At 40.2% G+C, this 15,145-nt stretch overlaps 1 protein-coding gene across 1 annotated transcript in view; it reads left to right on the top strand.

Annotated features, from left to right (window-relative positions):
- The first annotated feature begins 7,990 nt into the window (after positions 1-7,990).
- Positions 7,991-15,145, top strand: part of HDX (highly divergent homeobox) — a 39,602-nt gene continuing 32,447 nt past the window's right edge. The window contains exons 1-2 of the mRNA XM_009881684.1: positions 7,991-8,137; positions 12,738-13,862. Coding sequence (XP_009879986.1) covers positions 7,991-8,137; positions 12,738-13,862 — 1,272 coding nt within the window. The remainder of the gene's footprint in view (positions 8,138-12,737; positions 13,863-15,145) is intronic.

Raw genomic sequence — 15,145 nt, 5'->3', positions numbered from 1 at the left:
GGCTGCCCGCCGGGCCGGCCACTGGTGTCTGTTTCTCCCGTGTGCTCTTCCCCGAGCTCTGGGTCCCTTCTGACCCCTGGCGTCAGTGCGAGCGCAGCTCCTTGAGGCTGGGCTGGTACAGTTGAAGGCTTTGGGGGGGCAGTTGGGGAGAGGTAAGAGGAAGGCTGGTCATTGCCTCGTGGTGTGAGGCCTGTGGGGTCCACACAGGGGCAGGTGGGCGCCCAGGCGTGAGTGGGGCAGGAGGTGGCCAGCAGCAGGGGACTGTCACGGGACAGCGCAAGCCTTGTTTCCCCTCAGGACTCCTCCCGCTCAAAGGCCGCATCAGCCCCGTTTCGGTGCCCAACGGCCGGTTGCGGTGGCAGGTGAACAGGCTGTCCTTCTGCTATCATATTTTAGCCCTGGAGTGTTTGGAAGGGCATGAGGAGGAAGCAGCGCGCTGGCTGTGCGGTCTGCGGCCTCCTGGAGGGGCGGTGGTGCCAGGGGAGGTCTCGCTGTGGAAGCGCCCGTGTTGCACATAGGTTTGCCCCACTGTGAGGAGTAACGAGCAGTCCCCAACCCTGTCCCCCTGCCTTCTGTTAGCCTACCGCTTCCGATACCGTGGGTAAGACTGTATGTAGCTAACCAAAAGGAGTTCCGTGTCCTCCAAACTGGAGTCTTGAAGCAGCTCGCATCTTCAGCGTAAAACTGCATTTTAGTCTTCCTTTCCTGTTTTCTGACATAGGTCTTACAAGTGCTTGTGTACATGCTTAATTTAAAACGTGGCTAATCCAGTTGAAGTCAGAAGTCTCATTTGCATGAATAAAGTGGGATGGGATGCATAAACCTGCAGAGTTGCGGTCATAGGTTATTATGTTATTAAGTTACTGAGTGCTGTCTAATTTGTCCCTAATAAAGGCCTGAATTTTATAGGGAGAACTGTAATACAGTATTACAAATGCTGTACTTAGTAGAGAGAGAAGCAATTGTGCTGCGAGTCAGGGATATTTAAAGGTAGTTTCACGAGCTGGTCTGTATATTGCACTTTTCCAACCATAAGCATAATCTACTGCACTTACAGTTGTGTAGTTGTAATTATTTTGGCCTGTGTAGGAAGGAGGCAGTAACCTACAAATTCAGATTATTAAACATTCCTTGATGTATGTCCAGTATCTCCAGAGATGGTGTGTAAGTTGGGGGGTTGGTTGGTTGTTTTCTTTCCATTTGGGGTTTGCAAAAAATTGTGAGCTTTTGGTAAAATGGAAAGTGAATTTGGTGGTTGCTGGTACAGTTCAGGTTTCTAAAGCTGTAGTAATAGTGTCACTGCTACAGTCTTGTTTTATTTATGTATATAGTAGCTTTCTTATTATAGTTGCAGTTTTTTCTCACATTTATATTGGCGTCGAGTCTTGTTATTTTGTACCACTAGAGATCTGCAGAGGGAAAGAAAAAAAAGAAATAAATTGAGGAGTGTGCTGATTTTCTTGTTGTATCTGTTATGGATGGGCAGACTAAAACAGTAATAGGTTTACAGTCTTTTATAGGATGAGTTTTTTCCAAACAAATGTTTGTTTGGAGCTGAGGTTAAAAAAAAAAACCAAAACCAAACCAAACCTCTCAGAAACTGCTTGTTCCCTTTTATCTATGTATTAATCCCTGATCGTTTTATAGTGTTTTATATCATAAAGATTTTTACTTAGTTACTTTTGGTGGCTTGTAATCTAAGTGATTTTTTTTTTTTTTTTATTAATTGTAATTTCACATCCAAGACTGAGTTTTGTTACTGTTTGAAATGAGAGGAGTATTGTTTTTATTTCCAATTTTTCAAATTGATTAGTATTAACATACTATTCTATAAAGACTCACATTGTAAGTGAGTTTGCTTGGTTCAGCAATCTTGAGACTTTTTGACACTAAGACTATAATGCGATACACTGTAGGCAGACTTTAGACCACAGAATTATTTTTTTTTCTTCTTATGCTGCTGCTTTTTTTTTTCCTCCCTCCAGATCTTTTCATTGCAGAACAGCTGAATAACTCCTGAATTTTATTTTTTTTTTAACCAGGGGATCATTGATATGAGATTATTCCCATTTTTTTGTTGTTGCTTTTTCTTTGTGGTGCTCCTTGGCACCAAGTTGTTTTCATTAGTTTCTAAAAATACATCTCTGGGCTTCACCAGGCTCCCTGAAGAGATTCTTAATTTTGGATGTTGAATAAAATAACTAGAGTGGAAGAACTAGGCATTTGCAGCAAACTGTGTGGGATGATTGTTACATTGGGTACCCGTTTTGTGAAGCAAATGCACTACTACTTCAGAAGCAAACTCAGCTTTAGTTCTTCAGTGTTCTTCCTTCCACTTGTGCTCGCTGTTGCCACAGAAAGGGGAAGAAGGTGGATACTGTGGAAGAAGTTGCTGAAGCAGCTAAAGCAGTCTAAAGAAGTTCAGCTGTAAGAATAACCTTAATCTCATCTGAGGAGGAGCCGATGTGACACAGTGTGTTAGTAAGTTCGTCCTTCCTGAGGCTCGTACTCAGCAGTCTTGGAAAAACTGAAGGGCATGGAGTTCCCATCTTTGTTCTTATTGCTTACCAGCCTTAGATCTCTCGTGTGTCCCCAGTGCCTGACTTAGCACTTGGACTATATTTATACCTCTCGAACCACCACGGATAGCAAAGGGATTCTTCTGCTACTCTGATATTTTTTTTATTTTTTATAATTAGCATTCAGTTTAGAAAGGGAATGAAGAACATCATCTTTATCTTGACGGGTTTACAGAAGGTTGAGGAGTAGGAGACCACCAGAGGGGAAAACTGAATGATGTTAGTGGGCCTGGGACACATAGCGGGGTGAAGGAAGTACTTGGAGGAAACTTGCCTTTCCATTTGTCATAGATTATTCTCTGCACAGTCACAAAGACAGCAACATCCCTGGCCAAGGCTAACTTATTTTATTAGCAGAGCAGGTAGATGTTGAATCCTTAAAAATACTGCTTTGCCACCTCTATCTTTTATTGAAGTGCAAATATAACTTGTGTTCATGGAATTTCAGTTTGCGTAATGCTTTGGCTGAATTTTATTAAATTTCAGAGTTCTTTTCTGTTACAAACTCTCTTTTCAATGTCAATGTGTTGCCAACCAACTGGATACCAGGTGTCTCAAAAACTTTAATGCATGTTTTTTCTAAGCTTGGCAAGTCAAGATCAAAACAAAGTTATAATAAAAATCCTAACTTGGATTTCTAACTTGGAGTCTGAGGTTCAAGACAAAGATGAGAAATTCTGAAGAAACTGGAGTGCTTCTTAGGTACACAAATTGGGAAAAAGAGTTTATTTCCTTTGAAGTTACTGCAATTATTCCGAATAATACTGAGTCCACTATGAAGGCATATGACCTGCTGATTCCATTGTTACTAATGCAGCAACCTTACTGCTTAGCAATGCCAGCACTTTGTAAGTTATGTCTAGTTTGTATATATTTCCACTGACTGTCAGGGATATCCCATATTAGAGAAAATATAAGAATTAGTATCTTGTTTTGTATAACCTGTTTAGCATCAGTTTTCATAGCTACACTTCTCACAAAAAACAAACAAACAAAAAAACCCCAACCCAAAACAGTGTAATCCTTTGAATCTAGTATTAACCTGTATTAATCTAGTCTCAGAGACAGTAACATCATGCCCCTATAAATGTTCGACTAGTGTAGAAAAATTGCTAGGTCTGACAGGTGTGGAAAGTGAGCAAAACTTGGTAACTATGAAGATGGGATATGCAGAGTCAGCGCTTTGTGGATTCATGTGATGGCTTTGAACTTTGTGGCTTTCTACTGGAGCTTCCAAACATCTAGTAATCGGTTTATTCAACACAGGGTACTGGTTTAAATATTCTAAATAAGCACTTAAGAACTGCTGATAGCAAACTGATTTCCACCTGGACTTCACCGATGGCATACTATCAGTGGGCTTTTAACCTGCAAGAGAAGGAATATTGCCCAATGTCCTACACCCTAGTGTGAAATCAGTGTGCCATTTATTGTTTCGTCCTAGGGTATTGAGCTTGAATGCTTGGAGATTGCTATTAGTGGTAGAAACAGTAGTAATAACCTTGTGGTCTTTTATATCTTGTTAGAAATTATTATGTAGGCAGTTAAAAAGCAAAAAACCTTATGATTCTTAATTTCCTTTCTCTTATGTGTAATCTAAGATCTTCATGCGAAGTTGTATTTCCTGCCCACTTATGACCAGAGCACATGTCTTGTGAGGTTGTGCTGCATCTGCAACCCAAACAGCAAAAACCGCCCTGCAGCATCCCTGGGGCGGGATGGGTTTATTGGGCTTTAGTCCAGGCATCAGTGCTGTATGTTGAGGTTATCCATCGCTTCTATGCTGTCTGGAGCTTAGGATATACTTGTTAATTACCACATTACACCAAGCAACTGTAGCGTAGTTCAAAGTATTATGGGATGTAATGGAATGGCTTGTTGTAGGGGACCTGTGGATCCAGTGGTTTGGTTATTTTGCTTTGACTTCAATATTTTGAGTAGAATTTGAACTGAGTTTGCTGTTGGGCAGATGTAGCTGCCTCTGCGTAGCCCTGCGTAAAAGGCAGTTTGGTTTTTTTTTTTTAAAAAAAAAAAAGGGGTGAATTAATTGGCAGAGCAGAATGAGTAAGATTGATTTACATAGCAGGGTAGCTCATGATATTTTAATAGTATCTTAATGTCCCTTCTGTAGTTTTGGTAAATACGCGTGTGAATAGGTGGGGCAGTGGGAAATGGTACAGAACTGTCTAATGACTTAGGATTCAGTACATTTAAAACAGAAAAAGCATTAATAAATTCTCACCTGCTTACTTGAAAGTTTAGATGTTGGAATGGAAACTCAAGTTGTGACGCAACTTCCATAACTTTGTGTTTGTAGGGTCCTCCAATCTACTTATTTAAATCAGTTTCTGATGGCCACTGCACAGATTCTCTGAGCTGTACTTGACTGATTCAAGGCAGAAGTTACTAAGGAATCTTACCAATATTTTGGTTGGCAGGTGTAGTTTACAAGTGTTTAAAATAAACTGCAAAAATAAGTTGTTTATTAAACAAGACCATGACCTCTCTTGAGCTTAGGCGAAGTCTGTCGTGCAATGTATATAGGTTTATCTGAAGATCGAGAGATTTTGTCAAAATGTTCTACCCTGTCCTTATCTAAACTACAGATGTGAAATACAACAATGAAAGTACTATAACAGAGAAGTGACTTTGGATACAGAAATCCACATAATTAAAAAATGTGTCAAGGACCTGACACACATCTACGCGTGCAGGTCATCAGGTCTGATTCTAAAAATTTACCTTGCAATTGGAGGAGTCTTCATTGCAGTTGATGAAATATTTGGAGAGCATGCTTCTTTTTGCTGAGCCTATGTGTAGAAACGCTGGAGCTATTTGATGACAGACTTCATCTGGACCTGGAAGGACAGAAGGTTCATAACTATTTGTGATGAAGTCGTTTGTGGGAACTGATCTCAGCTAAATAAAACAGGACCACTGGTACTGAAAGAGTAGACACAGAAGTGTAAGCTGCGTCCTGCCAATCGTGCAGAAGGAAAAGGAATCACAAAATTAACTCCTGTATTCTTTAAAAAGGAGCATAAATCATCTGGTGACTGCATCATCATGTATATCCACATGAGAGATCCGAAGACAGTTCTTAACTTTATAAAGTAGATTTTTATGAACTTTATTGATTAGTTAATGGGCTAATAATTGCCTCCTCTGTTGCTTGCTATAAATTTCTTTAAACGGCAGAGTATTCAGAGCAGGAGTCTCCTTTGCCCAGCTCTGACTGTGACTGAATACACGTTCCGGGCGAGGTGTAACTCAGGCAAAGCCTGGTTTGTGATGCAGCTGGTAGTGCTGCATTTATTAATGCACTAGATTGACAGGGTAAATAAGAATTGGGAGCAGAGGTAAAAATGTGATTGAAAAATCATCTTCTGTTTTAAGTATTATTGAAAAAAAACAGTAATTTTTACAAATTGGTAGTTAGTGATTTTTCTATTGTCTGTTGACATATAGAGGAATGTAAACTCTGAAGTCAAACCTCTACCCTACAAGCATTTTGCTCCAAATCCTAGCTATTAATCTTTATAGGGGCCCGTCATACTCTAGTAACCATTACATGGTATAATCATCTTGATTAATAATGTGAAAGGAGTTGGGTGTCTGCTCATGCTTTTGAGCTCTTAATAACTTTATTTGCTCTAAATTAAAAGCAGTTCTTGTGCAAAGATTAAGTGTACTGCTACTCTCCTCCTTTTCACCCAAAATTTCCAAAAACAGTAAGTAAAAGCTTGGTAGCTACAAAGGGTTCCCTCATCCCCTTTATTTTCCTACAAGGTGATGGACAGTTTCTTACTCTTTAGTTTGTTCTGCATTATTTTGATACATGTACTGAAAGTATTAAAAAGAGCTTGTGACTGGTGACTTTTTTGCTTTCTGAGACGCAAAGCCAGATGCAGGTTGTTCCTGGCCAGGAGGTGTGTCTCAGCTGGCGGCCTCCTGTTTGGGACAAAATAAAGGCTCCGTTCTGGAAATCCTGTAATGATGGGGCTCTTCTTTTCTTACATATAACCAGACGATTATGTTCTTTGCCTGTATAGATGATAGAACAAGAGCATAAAACTTCAGTTTGCCATTAGGGAGTCAGTTCTGTACTTGGTAATATTCAGCTGTTTGCCTTTTCCAAGCTAGGTGTGAATTTTCATGCATAACAAAGCTGTGTCTAGTTTAACGTGTTCATCAAACTGCTGCTGAAGAGGCTGCCCAGTCCCTGGCTGTCTCCTGTCTCTGTCATGGCCCAGCGTAGCCCTGTGCTGAGCCCGGCCGGGCATGGCCTGGTGGGGATGCGGTGAAGGGTCTCTCTTATGGCCGGCCATGGGGTGATGCTGCTCGCCGTGAGGGACGGAGGGCAGGCTCGCAGGGGGAGCCCTGCTCCACGGCAGGGCCCCTGGGTGCCCAGCGGCATGGACCACTGGAGCGGCTGCCCGGTCCCGTCTGCCCTGTCCCCACACAGCAAAGCTCTCGTGGTAGGACCCAGTGCTGAGCTGGCTCAGCAGGCTGAAGAGTTGCTGTTAGCCTGGGAGAAGTGTGGGTCTCTCCATTCTGGTTGAGCATGCTGAAAAACTTGGCACTGCTTCGCATTGCCTTAGACCGCTGGAAAACAACCCGTAAGTGTTCTTAAAAAGCCTGATTTCTAGCCTCAGGATACGGTTTCACCGTAGCTTGAACCTTTATAAAAGCAGGCTGTCATTTGGGTGGTCCTTTCTTCATGTTAATATTAGAGTATTATCATTGCAGTGGGCTGGAGCTGAACTGCCGAAAGCCCTTCCCTTCAGGTTTTTTTTCCCCGAGCTGGTCTCTGGTTCTGGTCCTTGATCTATGTGACTTTGCATCTGAGAAGCACTAGTGCTGACACAGCAGAGGAGTAGCATGACCAGCCATAGGATTGTAGGATTTGCTGAAGTTGGAGACCATGGAAACTTTACTCATGCTGAACAGTCACCTTTTTTTTTTACCTCAGATTTTGACTCTTTTTTTTTTTTTTTTTCTTTCTTTCGGTAGGGGAGCGGAAAGAGAAGTGCCAATATCGTTGGAGCTACTGGTGTTACTCTGTTTTGCCTAATGCCTTTATTATGTTCCTTTTTTAAGGGAGAAACTTTCTTTGAGACCAGAGGCTCTTTGGACTTAGCAACACAATGTATTATTTATTTATCTATGAAATACTTCAGTGTTGTTCCAAACATGTAGTTCACCTGTTCAACTTGAGTCTATCACAAAGGAATCACTAATGCTGACTGTAACAGGTTTTTTTTGGAAAGTAAGTAAAAGTGTTGGTAAAGGACTCTGTAAAGAAAACATGTCAACACTTAGCGTTATCACAAGCATAAATGAGAGCCTGTGCATTCTGCAAGTATTACAGTTTTTATTCCAACTTTCAGAGTATCTTCTTTTATTTTTAGATGAATCTGCGTTCTGTATTTACTGTAGAACAACAAAGGATATTACAGCGTTATTATGAAAATGGAATGACAAATCAAAGTAAAAATTGCTTTCAGCTCATATTACAGTGTGCACAAGAAACTAAACTGGACTTCAGTGTAGTCAGGGTAAGTACTGAGGCCTTCCAAATTTGTATGTTAAAATTATACACATTCATTTCTTTACATAAAATATCAGTAGAGGACTGGAGTCTCTAACTTCATACTTGTCTTAAATCAGACTTCAGTATGCGTGTGTGACGTTCATTTTTATCCAGTGAGCCTGCTTATAGTTTGTTTTCTCTGAAATGTCTTCACGTGATTGCTGTATTTAGCAGGGGCCTGGATTGCACAAGGAGTGATTTTTTTGTTTGTTTTGTTTGTTGGGGTTTTTTTTGGTTGTTGTTTGTCTTTTGTTGATGGTGGTTTGGTTTTTTGTTTTTATTTATTAACTTGCAAATTAGTCTGCCCTATAGAAACCTTATGTGATGTATTGTATCAAAGCAAGGTCATATTATTAGGAAACTATTCTTAAGTTAAACAAATTTCTATAATGTAATGTATTTGGGGGAATAATTGTGGAAGTATTTCTTTTGACACACTCTGTCACACTTGTATTCCATGTCACAATCATAAATATTGTGGGCCCTCATGGTTATTTACAGTGAGTACATTCTTTTCTTATAAAAAAAGAATGTCACTAGTACTAACAGAAGCTCTTCCAAAGTCTATGAATTCCATGGGAAGGGAAATAATAATCCCTTTGTGAAACACTAGACAACAAAATGGTTGTTGTCTCAGAGCAGAAATAGAAATCATGAAGCATTAGCTGAAAAAATAACAGCGGTAGTGGAGCTACCAGGAGTTGCTGCAATGCTGGACACTGAAGAGGAAGAAGTAAAAAAAACTAGTCTAGTTTTAAGTGGTGTACCAGTGGTACATTGACAGTAACAACCCTTCCTGCTTTTTAATTCTTACCTGGGTTCCCCTCCCTCAAAATACTCTGGAATTACTAAAACTTACTTGCTCAGCTCTAGTTGGTGGGAAGTTCTGAAAGTCAGCCAGAAATTCAGACTCCGTGGAACAGACAAACAGTTGTAACAGGAATCTGGATGCTGATGATGCAGTTGGGGCTGTTTTTCTATTTTTATTCTGATTGAAGGACCTAGAGGAGGCAGCCAGTCTCCCCTCTATTTGTAGTCATTCACTCTCCATCTTCGTATTTCCCTTTCCCTCTCTGTTTCCCTTACTTCAGTAATGTGTTGTGACCTTTTTCCTTTAGTTTTCTTCCCTTACTGAGCCCTTATTTGCAATACTTAAACTTTCTTCCTACTTGTGAGATGCAATGAAAACAGACTCAGCTTTTTTCCTCTATTTGTCATATTCTCGCATGATCTTACCTTTCTCTTCTTTACACCCCTCCTTCCTGCCTCTGCTAATCCCCCCCCTTTTTTCTTTTTTTTGGTATAAAACTCGTGGACAGAGATTACTACTTCTTTGCACAGTGTCTAGCAAAATGATACTTGGGTTGCAGCTGGCACGTGCAGCTATGACTATAATAGGAACATGAATTAACTGTAATAAATGTAACTGTTATAATTCAAATGTCATCACTCTATGAATATATTCTTTCCCCAAATCAGGATTTCTATAGCCTTGTCCCATAGAACTACATCCAGTCTTTCCAATCTTGAGCTGGGTTGGAAAAAAAATAAAAGTCCTATTTATGATTTGATATAAACCTCTACAGATTATTACTGCAGTGCAGAAAGATATGTTCTCCCTTTCAAAATTAGGAAATGTGGTAGCCTTACTCCTGGGGAAAAAATCTGTCCCTCTTCAAATTTAATAGATATGTATTCTAGCTACATCAGGCTTGAACAGCCCGGTTTCGTTAGCGTACTTCTCCTGGTTGCTTTTTGTATTTACATGAAATGTGAGCAATGTGATGTTATCAAGTGCAAAAGTTCTCCAAGTTTGATTTTCACAGTGTCACTGAGTGGTGGGAGCAGTGATCAGGGAGGTGGTGTGGGGTTCTCCCCATAGTACAGCAGCAGATATCGGAATAAGAGTTACAGCTTTGTTAGTCTTTTGCACCTCTTGAAAGATTTCCTGAGGACAATTTATTTTCAGATTTAGGATGGTCCTTCTGGTCAAAACTAATGGCCAGGCACCACTGATAGTCCCTCCATGGTGTGTGTCTGGATTGTGGGACAGTCTGAAGTTCCAGCTCTGCCTTATTCAAACAGGGAATGTAAAATCAGGGTCTCTTAAATTTCATGTAATTTTCTTAAAAGCTGGACTTTCAATGTATCGTCTCTTCTGGGAGCTTCTCCTCCTCTTAAATAATAGATAAGAATTTCAGTAATGCTTCCAGTGTTAGTGAAAGTGCTCTCAAAACTTACTAGTTGGGGAATTTGATTGAAACAAAGATTTGTGTACCTTTTCTTAGGATACTTAAAGACTCCTGTGTAACATCCCAAATTAATACCATGACCATCAAGCTAGTAACGGTGTGGAGCTTCCCTTTCAGCCTAAGGGTATAGTTTTACATAATTCTTCTCAGTGCTAATGTCTCACAGTGCTAAAAATAGGAGGTTTTGTACTCTTTCTTTTCCCTTCTCTCAGCTGTGCAGTTCTTCCTCTCCTAGCTGTCTGCTTGTGCTGATCATCTGATTTATTCAATTTCAGAGTAACCCAGTTAAATTTGCTAACCTTACCAAAACTTTTCTTCTTTTTTTTTTCTTTTTTTTTTTTTTTTTCCAATTCAGTTTTATGATTTTTGGGGGAGTTGCACTCACTGATCCTTCAGGTGGATGCTTTGGGATGAATGGTGGGAGTAAGAAGCTGGGGACATGGTCAGGAGAATTGGACTCTTTCAGCAGTGGCAAATCTCTCACGTGTGCTGTCTCATGAAACTGCACTTTAATCCCAAGTGAATAGTACTGCTAGTAAGTTATGTGCATTTCTCTGAATGCATTTCTTTTCAGGAAAACTGTGAGGAAAAACTTGAGATTTTGGGTTTAGACAGTTGGAAAAGTTTGGGATGAAATCTCTTTTCCTGGTCCAAAATTTGCACTGTCTCTATTTGATTATAATTTCTATCTTGAGAGTTTACTGACTGAGCAGAAATGGAAAAAAAAAAAAATTGGATCTCCTAAATTTGTTTTATGCAATAAATGAAAGTAACTTGAGAACTGTGGCTATGATTTCTGTATTTAAACTTGCTTTTGAGAAAAAAATTAACCCTAGTAACTGAGGTTTTACTCCATGCAGCAACTCATGCCTCAAATTAGGCATTTTGTAAAATTTGACAACAAATATGAATAGAATGTCATGGGAACTTCAGCATACTTCTGTATAGCAGGGATGCATATTTTCCTGTAGATAAATGTTTACTTCCTTAGCAGGTATCGATATGTGAAGGAAGCTTTCCTCCTTTCATGTGATGAGATGGAAACCCAAGATGGGTACTCAGTGCAGTTTGCTTGTTGCAGGGTGAGGGAGTTTATTGATTAAATCAGCAGGTTTGGGTTGCTGAATGTTGAGATCTTGCTTTGGTTTGGTTTTAGTGGTGCGGAAAACTGTTTTACTGTACTTCTATATGGTTATCTGATCACTTTCATAACCAGATGCAAAGCTTATTTTTCTTTCTTTGGCACTTGTATCCTGCTTGCTTATGCCCTCACATTCAGTACAGAAGTACTGTGGTGAAAGAATTGAGCAAGTCTTATCTCTGATAATGAAAGTTGCCAGGAATAGCTAGGTGATGCTTAGGCTTCCAGTGTTAGATCTGATGCTTCCACCAGATTAACTCTCTTTGTCTTGAAATACTGAAGTTAATGTTTCCCCTTCAGTTCTTCTAGCTACGTCTTAATATGTTACTTGCAGGACAGGCTTTCCCGTGTGTTTGAAACAGCAGTACATTTTAACCTGTGCACAGGTGCACAACTGCCACAAAACCTGGATTTTATTTTTTTTTTTTTTTTTAGTTTTTCCTCTACTATCTTTTATATAAAACCATATCCTGTCATTGTCACTTTCAGAAATGTCCATAACAGCAAACTTCTGTTGGAGTCAAATCCTGGTAGTCCTAATCTTGTCTGTCATTGTCTTTCAAAAGCAGGTTTTGATGTCAGATCTTGATTTGTGCAGCTGGCAGAGGAAGAATTAGTCCATAGGTCTAAATACTTCACAAAATTGTAGTGTAGTTGTCTAACAGAAATAGTTCTTCTTTTTCTTCTCTCATCTAAATTCAAGAATTGGCAGTATCTGTTCAAGGCAGTTTTGAAGGTTGCATCTCTCAGTTATTTGGTTACAAAAGTTTAGCTATATACCTCAGTGGTGGTTCTGCATCCCAAGGTGCTAAATATTAAAAACTTAAATTTGGGGGAATTAGTCACAGTGGTGTCAATGAAATAAATCTTAAGGGTAACTTTGGGACAGGAGGCATGATACAGTCTCAGGATTTTTGAGAAGCTGCGGCTTTGGAATTGATACTGGGGTTCTCATGTGTACTACTGTGTGAATCCCAAGTACGAGAGGTATGGATTTCCACCATGTATTGTTCAGACACTGCATAATCAGTAAATGATGTACACATTTGTAAACTGAGGTCTTGAACACTTAACATTTCATCAGATCTGCTTAAAAATGGAATTGCCTATTTTTTTCTGCTTATTTAATGCTTTGTTTTGTGTTTGTTGTCGTTGTTGTTTGTTGTTTGCAGACGTGGGTTGGCAATAAACGAAGGAAGATGAGCAGCAAGAGTGCTGTAGAATCTGGAGGCACTCCCCCAGGGACTGTCCCTACCACTCCCTCAGTACCTCCAGAAGCAGGAGTTAGAAATGTGGTAAATATTGCTCGATCCCAAAGTCAGCAGTCTTCTTGGACCTCTTCTAATAACGATGTAATAGTTACTGGTATATACAGTCCTGCTAGTTCATCCAGTAGGCAAGGATCCACCAAACAGGCAAACACTTCAATGGCAGAATTACATAAAACCTCTATTCCACGACTACCAGGAAAAAGCGATGCAGAGTTTCAGCAGCAGCACATCCCTATAGGACGACAAGTACCACATTGTAAAAATGCTTCCCTATTAGTAGGAGAAAAGACTATTATTTTATCTAGGCAAACAAGTGTACTAAATTCTGCGAACTCCATATATAGTCACACAAAAAAAAGCTATGGTGGTTCATCAGTCCAGACCGCAGAGTTGGTGTTACCTCAGAAACCCATGACATGCCATAGACCCTGTAAAGCTGAACCCGTGGGATGTCAAAGGTTACAAAAAACGGATCATGCAGCTCTTGCATCGCATGTGCCCCCTGGCCAAAGGGCTAATACCAGGGACCCTTCTTGTAGCACGCAAAACCTGGAAATCCGTGAAGTGTTTTCTCTGGCAGTTACAGATCAGCCTACAAGAATTGTGGGAGGAAGTGCAACGCAGAAGCATTGCTCGGTGGAAGGCAGCTGCCTGTCCATCGCGATGGAAACTGGAGATGTGGATGACGAATATGCTAGAGAAGAAGAACTAGCATCCATGGGAGCACAAATACAAAGCTATTCAAGATACTGTGAAAGCAGCAGTTCTGTTCGAGTAGAGAACCAAAGTGCAGCCTTGTCTGGGCCAGGAAGAAATGTGAGCTGTAGTTCACAGATGGTGAATGCCAGGGATGTGCCTGACAATATTCTCTATCATAACAGAGACTACCACTTGCCTGCACGGACCTCATTACATACAACATCCAGCACATTATATAACAGTGCTAATCCATCAAGAAGTACCTTTTCTCCTCATTTTACATCTTCAAGTCAACTGAGGCTGTCGCAAAACCAAAATAATTACCAGGTAATACGTCAATTTATCTGTCTTCAAACTTTGAAGACAAGGTTGTAGATAAGTACTGTTTTCTTTGAAAGTTGGTAGCTAGTAAACAATGGGTTCGCCTTTCTGCAGGCTGTGCTCCATTTGCATCTTTCAGTAGAGATAATTCCTTCTTAAACAAAAGTGCAGGTAGGGTTATAGTATGGTGGCACTCTTATCTGTATAGCTGAGCCTGTGGCTGCAGTGGATACCCGTATATTAAAGATCTGTGTGGGCTTCATATATTCAATAAAACTTTGGTTACAAGAGGATCGTGCCTATGACTGCTGATGCACGCTGAAGTCTGTGTTGTCCTGGCATAGCTTGCCAGCGTGTGTCACAGCAATACCCTTGGTTCTTCCTCTGTTGACATACTTCACACGTGGCACAGGGCAGAACATGGGATCGTGCCGTCATTTGTGTGCTGTACAGTTGCTTGCCCTTAATAATGTCAACTTGGGTTCGCTCTTCCATCAGCACTGCCTGTACCCCTGTGCTGTTGCCAATCTCTTGGGTCTGTTTTCTCTTAGGGATTAGGATCTCCTGCAAGCCAGTTAAGATGATGGGAGGCACTAGGTCAGCAAGTATTTTTCCTCTCCCGCAGCGTCGAATTCGAAATCGCTTTTACATTCAATCCTATTATTTCCTCATCCTGTAATAGTGATTGAGACAGGAGAAAATTAAATGCAGATAATTGAAGAACTAAAAGATGTTTAGAAGAAGCTACACCACCGTCACACTTTTTTGTTTGGTTTTTTTTGTTGTAACTAGAGGAGAGTGAGTTGTGTAGGAAACATCCAAATTGATTTTTGTTCATGGCTTTTTATGCCATCTGGCATGACACAGTCTAGAGACACTGAGATAAAAAGCTTAAGACTTACAGGATGTGATACTGTGTGTGTTACCTTTGTGCATTTGGCTGTTATTACCGCTTAATTTTATCCTGAAAGTGAACCATGTAAACAATATACCATCTTTTCCTGTGCATCACTCAATAGTATAGTACAGTGGGTTTTGGTTGTTGTGTTTTTTTTTTTTTTTCTTTTTTTCTGACTTGTTCCTATCTCATGTCAGGATTTGAAAGAAAGCTTTTGAGTCCAAGTAATTGCCACTTTTCACCAGAATTATTGCTTTTCTTGATAAACCTGAAGTTCGAGGAGCATATATGCTCTGGAATAGATTCTATGAAGTAGATGGGACATCTGCAATTCTTATTTATCAGCTTTTCTAAGCTGAGCACTTTAGATGAGCTGTTCTTTCCCTTTCTC

The sequence above is a fragment of the Charadrius vociferus genome, unplaced genomic scaffold, assembly GCF_000708025.1.
Source record: "Charadrius vociferus isolate BGI_N301 unplaced genomic scaffold, ASM70802v2 scaffold472, whole genome shotgun sequence".
Lineage (NCBI taxonomy): Eukaryota > Metazoa > Chordata > Aves > Charadriiformes > Charadriidae > Charadrius > Charadrius vociferus.
Note: the sequence above shows the minus strand (reverse complement) of the source record. Positions and strands in the feature narration are given on the sequence as shown.